At 42.1% G+C, this 10,913-nt stretch overlaps 1 protein-coding gene across 1 annotated transcript; it reads right to left on the reverse strand.

Annotated features, from left to right (window-relative positions):
• Window positions 1–4,173: 4,173 nt before the first annotated feature.
• LOC135533487 (zinc finger protein 568-like) lies at window positions 4,174–9,421 on the reverse strand. Its single transcript, XM_064960788.1, has 4 exons — window positions 9,061–9,421; window positions 8,594–8,691; window positions 8,284–8,405; window positions 4,174–5,278 (listed from the first exon to the last, which is right to left on the reverse strand). The coding sequence occupies exons 1-4, from the start codon at window positions 9,419–9,421 to the stop codon at window positions 4,588–4,590; spliced, it is 1,272 nt and encodes a 423-aa protein (XP_064816860.1). The 3' UTR covers window positions 4,174–4,587.
• Window positions 9,422–10,913: the final 1,492 nt, after the last annotated feature.

Consider the following 10,913-nt stretch of genomic DNA (forward strand, 5'->3'; position numbering starts at 1 on the left):
TAACCGGTTACAACCCTTTCTACAGTGGGAGCACTGGTGTCGTCTTGCTGGTTTGGACGTCCCTGGCTCTGGTTCCTCTGAGTCTGGTCTTTCTCCTGCCAAAGACAGTGTTATTTTTAAATAGAGACCCGAATGAAACCACATGATAAAACAACAGTGCTATGAGAGTAAATCCTAATCAGATCTCTCAATAACCTGAGGCCAATTTTAACAATCTTAACGTCTTGGAGGTGTGTCAAATTTATTTGTCACATACACATTGTTAGCAGATGTTAAAGCGAGTGTAGCGAAATGCTTGTGCTTCTAGTTCCGACAATGCAGTAATAACCAACGAGTAATCTAACTAACAATTCCAAAATTACTACCTTATACACACAAGTGTAAAGGGATAAAGAATATGTACTGACATAAAGATATACGAATGAGTGATGGTACAGAGCGGCATAGGCAAGATGCAGTAGATGGTATCGAGTACAGTATATACATATGAGATGAGTATGTAAACAAAGTGGCATAGTTTAAAGTGGCTATATTGTATTACATAAATATGCAGTAGATTTTATAGACTACACTCCCGGGGCGGCAGGGTAGCCTAGTTAGAGCGTTGGACTAGTAACCGGAAGGTTGCGAGTTCAAACCCCCGAGCTGACAAGGTACAAATCTGTCGTTCTGCCCCTGAACAGGCAGTTAACCCACTGTTCCCAGGCCGTCATTGAAAATAAGAATTTGTTCTTAACTGACTTGCCTGGTTAAATAAAGGTAAAAAAATAAATAAATATTAAAGTGGCGGAAGTTGAGTCAGTGTGTTGGCAGCAGCCACTCAATGTTAGTGGTGGCTGTTTCAAAGTCTGATCGCCTTGAGATAGAAGCTGTTTTTCAGTCCCAGCTTTGATGCACCTGTACTGACCTAGCCTTCTGGATGATAGCGGGGTGAACAGGCAGTGGCTCGGGTGGTTGTTGTCCTTGATGATCTTTATGGCCTTCCTGTGAGATCAGGTGGTGTAGGTGTCCTGGAGGGCAGGTAGTTTGCCCCCGGTGATGCGTTGTGCAGACCTCACTACCCTCTGGAGAGCCTTACGGTTGTGGGCGGAGCAGTTGCCGTACCAGGTGGTGATATAACCCGACAGGATGCTCTTGATTGTGCATCTGTAGAAGTTTGTGAGTGCTTTTAGTGACAATCCAAATTTCTTCAGCCTCCTGAGGTTGAAGAGGCGCTGCGGCGCCTTCTTCACGATGCTGTCTGTGTGGGTGGACCAATTCAGTTTGTCTGTGATGTGTACGCGAGGAACTTAAAACTAAAACAAAACCCAGACACGGAAACAAACACCCACAAACGCACAGTGAAACCCAGGCTACCTAAGTATGATTCTCAATCAGAGACAACTAATGACACCTGCCTCTGATTGAGGACCATACCGAAGGAAATAAAGGAAATAAAGGTCAGAACGTGACATTCTTGAAGAAAACCTCCCAATTTAATCCATTTTAGAATATTCCAGTAAATTCAGGAAGTAAAGTGAAAACTCCAATTCTCTTCTATGGTTTTCAATGAGGAAAATGTGGAATTTGGTTTACTTTCTGAATTGACTGGAAATTAAATGGATTTGACTCCAACCCTGGTTTTACTACAAATCTGTCAACGTCATCATTTAGTCAATCGATGTTATAATGCATAAAGCTCACAGATGTGCTTGTTCTCATTCAGAGTAAATTATTCTAATTGAATAAAACAGAATTAAACAAATCAAATGTATTGTGCATCTGAATAACATCAACAACCTGGTTGATTCTCTGGTTGATTCTCTGCCCAACAACACTGACTGTGAATCAACCTGGTTGATTCTCTCTGCTCAACAACACTGTTGATTCTCTGCTCAACAACACTGACTGTGAGTCCATCTGGTTGATTCTCTGGTTGATTCTCTGCTCAACAACACTAATAGTGTCAAACTTTGTTTTGTGTCCAGGCTGTCACTTCTGTCATCAGCTGCTAACACCAGTTTTTCACCTTTGTCCTTGAGAGACTGGATGACGTCTTCCTGCTCCCTCTTCCATAGTGGGAACACTGATGGCTCAACCTGGGCTTCCTGGTTATGAAAGAAAGTGTGGTGGTCAATGGTAGCCACTCCCAATGTTTGAAGCAGTTGTAGTCTTTGTTGGCATGTATCCAGACCCCAGAGTCCAAGTCAAACCAAGATTCTTTATTTCTGAGCTCAGAGAGAATAACAGTTACACAGTGCAGTGTAGACAGTCTGAATTCCTGAAGCATTGAGTGATGAGCACATATCTTTATAGTTTCCTGTTCCTGGGTGGGACTTTATTCATACAAGGACACAGGTGTAAATTGGTTTGCAACACAGAATGATCCTCCCAAGAACAGGAGCTTATAATAGGACAGTTTCACAAGGTTAGTCACATACTCAGTTATGTGGATAAACAAACAATTAACATTTTCCATTACAGAGTCTGAACATTTTAATTTCATTAAATCATCAGTGGGCCAACAATGCAAATGTCAACAATGGAACAAATGCATCACATCCAAATATCACTTGATTATCTGTAGTGCTGGAGGAATGACACACTCAGATAAACACACAGTGAGAGTTTAAAAAAAGGACCATTTAAACACATGGAATCTGATCTATCTAGTGTGGGAAGGGTCTGTGGACACTTAAGGGACAGTTATGTTGAGTGTGTTTCATTTGGTGACCTCAGAGAGGACAGGAAACACACATAACTATGTCTCAATGTGTACATTTCTTAATTATGGGGTTTGCATCCAATTCTTGTATAAAATGAATGAGTAAAGATGCAGCTATATATGAAATGATGTAATGTGATGTTAAACCTTTAATGTGAGAGAATTGTATTCCTTTAAAAGTGTAACTAAGTCATTGGTCCGTCCCCGAGGGCACAGACATGATCTGGCGTCATGGAACCGCCTATCCTATTGTTTCCAATAAAAGCCCCTCCTAAAAAAATCCTCTCCAGACTGAGCAAACCAATCACAGCGTGAGCTGTGATTGCGAATAGTTTAGACAACGCATACCTCGGTGTAAGCTGAGGTGGCACATTTGAATACCAAGACTAGAAAACCATCCCACGTGGAGCATTGGCTACACGGCTGGAAATGGTTCAACTCTGAGACTATCAATCCCAACAGAGGAAGAGCATTGGTAGGTCTGTGGGGGCAGCTAGAAATTATGTAAACCTGGGATGCGAATGACAACAACCGCCGAAACATCTATTCTATGAGAAAATTTCTGAATGGTAATCTGAGGTATCCATTCTAACCAAGAAAGAAAATCCTCTTCAGACTGAGCGTTGCGATTGTGAATAGTTTAGACAACGCATACATCGGTGTAAGCTGAATACTTATTTTCCACAATAATTTGCAAATAAATTCATAAAAAATCCTACAAATGTGTTTTTCTGGATTTTTTCTTCTCATTTTGTCTGTCATAGTTGAAGTGTACCTATGATGAAAATTACAGGCCTCTCTCATCTTTTTAAGTGGGAGAACTTGCACAATTGGTGGCTGACTAAATACTTTTTTGCCCCAATGTATGTACATTTCCGACTTCAACTGTACTTATCAACTGTGTGGAATGAACCCTTTGGTCTTCCCCGCTTCTTTCTCAGTCCACACCCACTTCCCTTTGTCCACCAAGCCGTCATATCGGCTTCGCCCAGTAGGGAATCTTCCCTATCATTCGTTAGTAACCAGTATCTGTTTGTTTCTCAGTCCACACCCACTTCCCTTTGTCCACCAAGCCGTCATATCGGCTTAGCCCAGTAGGGAATCTTCCCTATCCTTCGTTAGTAACCAGTATCTACTGTTTGTTTGGTCAGTATCTACTGTTTGTTCTGTGATTATTTAGTTAGTAAATAAATGATTAAGCCAATTGGTGTATGGGTGATTTATTTAAAAAAAAGGCTGGGTTCGTGCAGATAACCAACAATTTACGACGTTTGGAAATGAGACTGATGTGAGGTAAAGAATAATTCATTAATATAAAACTAATTGAAAAGGTAATAAAATATCAGAAGAGTTACATTCGGAAAAGTATAACTTTGTAATCTGAAGTCTTTCCGTGGTGCCCCGACTTCCTAGTTAATTAAATGTACACGATTCGTTTAATCACGTAATAATAATTACAGAGAATTGACTTAATAAAATAAGTCTTCACTTTTAATGATGGCAAAGACACGACAATATTCAATTCATATTTTCTAACAAAAACACACAAATATATTTTTGAGTATACTTTGTACAATTCAATTTCATGTGGTATAAACAAGTAAACACATTCTCAGTCAACAATATAAGACAATTGGGAGCACTGTGTATGTTCTCTGATGAATTTTAAGTCAATGTGATGTGAAATATACATTTACACACAAGGAGAAGTCATTATTCTCTCCTGTGTGGATACGCACATGTTTTTTACGCTACCTATGAGTAAAATGCCTTCTCCCCAGTCTGAACATTTGTCAGGCTTCTCCCCCGTGTGCGGTCTCATGTCTTCTTTCAGGTGTCCTAATTGGGTAAAAATGCATTGCATGCTGGGATCAGTAAGATTTCTACCCTGTGTGAATTCGCTCGTGCTCTTTCAGGCTTCCTGACCGGCTAAAACTCTTTCCACACTGGGCGCAACGGAAAGGCTTCTCCCCTGTGTGTATTCGCAAATGATCTTTGAGGGTGTCTAACCGCTTAAAACTCTTTCCACACTGGGAGCAATGGTGAGGCTTCGCTCCTGTGTGTATTCTCTCATGTCTTTTCATGTTAACTAAATGGTTAAAACTCTTTCCACAATTGGAACAGTAGTAAGGCTTCTCCCCTGTGTGAATTCGCTCATGAGCTTCCAGCTTAACTAACACCGTAAAACTCTTTCCACACTGGGAGCAGTGGTATGGCTTCTCCCCTGTGTGTATCCTCCCATGTCTTTTCATGTTTCCTAACTGGTTAAAACTATTTCCACATTGGCCGCAATGGTATGGCTTTTCTCCTGAGTGTATTCGCTCATGAGCTTTCAGGCTTCCTAACAGGCTAAAACTCTTTCCACACTGGCCGCAATGGTATGGCTTCTCTCTCGTGTGTATTCGCTCATGAGCTTTGAGGCTTCCTAACCGGCTAAAACTATTTCCACACTGGGTGCAATGGTACGGCTTCTCTCCTGTGTGTGTCTTTTCAGGCTTCCAAATTTGATCTGGGAGCAGAGGTGTCGTCTTGATGTTGTGGAGGTCTTTGGTTCCTCCAAGTTTGGTTTTCCTCCTGCCAAAGACAGTGTTTATATAAAAAGAGACCAGAATAAAACCTCCACTCTCCAATTTTGTGTAAATTTGTTTACATTGCTTTGCCAAGATAATCCATCCACGTGACAGGTGTAGCATATCAAGAAGCTGATTAAACAGCATTACACAGGTGTACCTTGTGCTGGGCACAATAAAAAGCCACTCTAAAATGTACAGTTGTCACACAACACAATGCCACAGATGTCTAAAGTTTTGAGGGAGTGTGCAAATGGATTGGGGACTGCAGGAATATCCACTGGAGCTGCTACCAGAATTGAATTTTGCATTCTCTACCATCAGCCGCCTCCAATGTCTTTTTAGAGAATTTGGAAGTCCGTTCAACAGGCCTCACAACCGCAGATCAAGGACCTCCACATCGTCTGAGATCAGCCACCCGGACATCTGATGAAACTGAGTATTTATCCTTGAGGACTATTTAACAAAGCCCTTTTGTGGGGAAAACTAATTCTGATTCGCTGGGCCTGGCTCCCAAGTGGGTGGGCTTACGCCCCAACAGACCCACCAATGGCTGCGCCCCTGCCCAGTCATGTGAAGTCCATGGATTAGGGCCTAATAAATGTATTTACGTTGACTACTTTCCTAATTTGAACTGTAAATCATTGAAATTGTTGTTTTCATATCTGTTCAGTATATACATACAGTGGGGAGAACAAGTATTTGATACACTGCCGATTTTGCAGGTTTTCCTACTTACAAAGCACGTAGAGGTCTGTCATTTTTTTATCATAGGTACACTTCAACTGTGAGAGACGAAATCTAAAACTAAAATCCAGAAAATCACATTGTATGATTTTTAAGAAATTAATTTGCATTTTATTGCATGACATAAGTATTTGATCACCTACCAACCAGTAACAATTCCGGCTCTCACAGACTTGTTAGTTTTTCATTAAGAATCCCTCCTGTTCTCCACTCATTACCTGTATTAACTGCACCTGTTTGAACTCGTTACCTGTATAAAAGACACCTGTCCACACACTCAATCAAACAGACTCCAACCTCTCCACAATGGCCAAGACCAGAGAGGGTGTAAGGACATCAGGGATAAAATTGTAGACCTGCACAAGGCTGGGATGGGCTACAGGACAATAGGCAAGTAGCTTGGTGAGAAGGCAACAACTGTTGGCGCAATTATTAGAAAATGGAAGAAGTTCAGGATGACGGTCAATATCCCTCGGTCTGGGGCTCCATGAAAGATCTCACCTTGTGGGGAATCAATGATCATGAGGAAGGTGAGGGATCATCCCAGAAATACACGGCAGGACCTGGTCAATGACCTGAAGAGAGCTTGGACCACAGTCTCAAAAAGAACCATTAGTAACACACTATGCCGTCATGGATTAAAATCCTACAGCGCACGCAAGGTACTCCCTGCTCAAGCCAGCGCATGTCCAGGCCCGTCTGAAGTTTGCCAATGACCATCTGGATGATCCAGAGGAGGAATGGGAGAAGGTCATGTGGTATGATGAGACAAAAATAGAGCTTTTTGGTCTAAACTCCACTCGCCGTGTTTGGAGGAAGAAGAAGGATGAGTACAACCCCAAGAACACCATCCCAACCGTGAAGCATGGAGGTGGAAACATCATTCTTTGGGGATGCTTTTCTGCAAAGGGGACAGGACGACTGCACCGTATTGAGGGGAGGATGGATGGGGCCATGTATCGCAAGATCTTGGCCAACAACCTCCTTCCCTCAGTAAGAGTATTGAAGATGGGTCGTGGCTGGGTCTTCCAGCATGACAACAACCTGAAACACACAGCCAGGGCAACTAAGGAGTGGCTCCGTAAGAAGCAACCCAAGGTCCTGGAGTGGCCAAGCCAGTCTCCAGACCTGAACCCAATAGAAAATCGTTGGAGCGAGCTGAAAGTCCGTATTGCCCAGCGACAGCCCCGAAACCTGAAGGATCTGGAGAAGGTCTGTATGGAGGAGTGGGCCAAAATCCCTGCTGCAGTGTGTGCAAACCTGGTCAAGAACTACAGGAAACATATGATCTCTGTAATTGCAAACAAAGGTTTCTGTACCAAATATTAAGTTCTGCTTTTCTGATGTATCGAATAATTATGTCATGCAATAAAATGCAAATTAATTATTTAAAAATCATACAATGTGATTTTCTGGATTTTTGTTTTAGATTCCGTCTCTCACAGTTGAAGTGTACCTATGGTAAAAATTACAGACCTCTACATGCTTAATTTGTGTTTTTCCTTCTTTGTGCGTTTGAGCCAATCAGATGCGTTGTGACAAGTTAAAGTTGAAAGTTTCTTTAAGTACAGTCGCAAAAAAACATCAAAAGCTACGATGAAACTGGCTCTCATGAGGACCTCCACAGGAAAGGAAGACATTCAGAAATTGCAGCCCAAATAAATGATTTACAGAGTTCAATTAAGAGACACATCTCAACATCAACTGTTAAGAGGAGACTGTGTGAATCAAGAAACATGAGCAATGGACCGGTGGAAATCTGTCCTTTGGTCTGATGAGTCCAAATTTGAGATTTCCGGTTCCAAACGACATGTCTGTGAGACGCAGAGAAGGTGAACGGATGATCTCCACATCTGTGTTTCCCACCGTGAAGCATTGATGAGCATTCATGAGTGATGGTGCTTTGCTGGTGACACTGTTTGTGATTTATTTAGAATTCAAGTTACACTTAACCAGCATCGCAACCACAGCAATCTGCAGCGATACACCATCCCATCTGATTTGCGCTTAGTGGGACTATCATTTGTTTTTCAACAGGACAATGACCCAACCACAACCAGGCTGTGTAAGTGCTATTTGGACTTCACAATCACCCGACCTCAACCCAAATTGAGATGAAGTGAGATGGTTTGGGATAAGCTGGTTGAGATAATATCAAGAGTGTGGAAAGTTGTATCTGTATTAGTCGGGGACAGCCCTATTGGGAACAGATACCAATGGGCAGATCTATTTTATTTGTTCAAACTAAACTACAGCACTTACTTTGATGTGTCAAATCTGATCCTTTCATCTCTTCTCCTCCTCTCACAGTTCCACTCAGCCCCATTGTTTTCCTGTAGTCCACCAACAGCACAGACAACCTCTTCATACCCAGCAGTAAGGTGCTACCGGGAGAGGCACGATACAGGGACTCCGGGAGGGAGGAAGGGCTAGTGTTGTCCTGGTAACCATAAAGAGGGGACACAGACATATATCATTATGGATGCTGATGTCACTGTTGTCATAAAGTGCCTTACAGAAACCCAGACCCAGATAGAGACCAAGCTGTATGCTAGACCAGACCAAGCTGTACCATCTGGTGTTCTGATCTGGAGAGACTCTTCTCTGTCTCGTCAGCATCAGGATGTTGTTGAGGCTCCCCAGAGGATCCACCATAGTCATGTCTCTCTCCTGTTTGAACGAGAACATCAAACAGATGGTGAACTTATTACCATCATCAATTATTACTGTCTATGACAGTCATAGGGTCTTATAAGTGGCATTAATATCTCTAAATTAATTGGGTGCCTTTTGTGTCCCTTTGATATTTTAAGCATAAATTATGCTCCATTATTACATTTTAAAAGCCTGTTATATATAATTAAATCTCATTTAAAAGTCCCAAAAATATATGTAGCAATGGCAGATTGACCCTTGAACAATTTATATAGTACTGAACATCGCATTGAAGTGAAGAACTTAAGTAGAATGCCCCTTAAAAACCACACATTAGTTCAACAACTGCATAGTTTGTGCCCCTGTTTTTAAGACAGTACTCACTGGTGTTAATATGATATTCTGTCTCCTCCTCTTTCACTCCCAAAACCTCTTCCTCCTTCACCTTTACTGAGATAGCATCCTCTTCCTCTCTAAAAGGTTCTTTCTCTTCTTTCCCTATAACAGCCTCTTCTTCCTCCTCTTCCATTCTGAAAGGTTCTTTCTCTCCTTTCACTTTCACTGTAATATCCTCCTCCTCTTCTTCGTCTTTCACGACAATGTTCAGAGCCAGAGCATCTTTCTCTCCTTTCACTGTAATATCCTCCTCTTCGTCTTTCACGACAATGTTCAGCGCCAGAGCTTCTTTCTCCGTAAAGCAGACATCCTCTTCTTCAGCAGGGGATGAGTAGTTTAATGAGCTCATGGTCAGGGATGTTAGCTAGCTAGTTAGCATTAGCAAATAGCCTAGTGCTAGGCTCAGAATCAATCTTTAACACATTTGCAACTTGAACAAGCAAATGGGGTTCAAGCTAACGTCAACTGAAATGTGTTTTATACACTCCGATTAGCTAATGCACATTTACATGGCCTAAAACGTCAATATTTCAGTTTTATGTTGTCTTGCAAGCTATCGAGGTGGTTGAAAGAGTTGGCGCTTTGTTGTTCCTGAAGAAGCGTCCGTCCAGTCCATTACACGTCACGGAAGGAGCATCACCTGAAGACGCTCATCGCCAGCTGCTGACTGGAGTGGGTAACGCAGTTTGGAAACAATAGTTACTACACTTTTGTATTGGAAAGAACGTCATAATTATTGAACAATAAACTGATACATTTTCTCTTACGTCTTACAACTAATACTTTCCTGTACACAGACGTAGAAGTGTAATATGAATATGTAGATGATGAATAGGAAGTGTGTTTATACACATTTACTCTGTTAATTTTTTATCTAGATGTGACCATACTATTCCCTTAAAGCTACAGGTGTAGACATTACCATGAAATTCTTACTGACAAGCCCTTAACCAACAATGTAGTTAAGAAAATATATATACAGGAGGCTATATACAGGAGGTACCAGTACAGAGTCAATGTGGAGGCTATATACAGGGGGTACCAGTACAGAGTCAATGTCATGAGTGAACAGGGAGTACAGGAGGGGGCTGAGCATGCACCCCTGAGGGGCCCCCTGTGATGAGGATCAGCGTGGCAGATGTGTTGTTACTTACTCCTACCACCTGTCTGTGGCCCGTCAGGAAGCCCATGATCCAGTTACCAGGTTGCTAAGCTTAGAGATGAGCTTTGAGGGCACTATGGTGTTGAAAGCAGAGCTGTAGTCAATGAATAGCATTCTCACTTTTTTTATTTATTTTTTATCTAGGCAAGTCAGTTAAAGAACAAATTCTTATTCACAATGACAGCCTATGAAAGTGGGTTAACTTGTCACGAGTCCCGCCGAAGATGGTGCCTCTTCCTGTTCGGGCGGCGCTCGGCGTCGCCGGCCTACTAGCTCCCATCGATTCCCTTTCCTTTTTGTTTCTGTTAGTTGGGTCTAATTGGTAACACCTGTTTTGAGTTTAGTTTTGTTTGTAGGCTATTTAAGGGCACGAGGCCCGCTGGCTATTGTGTGGGCTTGTTCTCTGTTTTATGGTGTTGGTTTATTTTGTGGTCTCTATTTTTCCAGACAGTTTAGTCCTGTTTGTTTGGACGGGTTGTTTCATGCGCCCTTGTGTTTTGCATGTCCGTTTTCGCTGTCTGTGGAATAAAGATCCACGTTCGGAACTAACCTGCTCTCTGCGCTTGACTCCTCCACCCACCGTTCCTAGAAGCCGTAACATAACTGCCATGTTCACGGGTAGAAAGACAGATTTTTACCTTGTTAGCTCAGAGATTCGATCTTGCACCTTTACGGTTAC

The sequence above is a fragment of the Oncorhynchus masou genome, unplaced genomic scaffold (genome assembly GCF_036934945.1).
Source record: "Oncorhynchus masou masou isolate Uvic2021 unplaced genomic scaffold, UVic_Omas_1.1 unplaced_scaffold_2403, whole genome shotgun sequence".
In the NCBI taxonomy this organism is placed as follows: domain Eukaryota; kingdom Metazoa; phylum Chordata; class Actinopteri; order Salmoniformes; family Salmonidae; genus Oncorhynchus; species Oncorhynchus masou.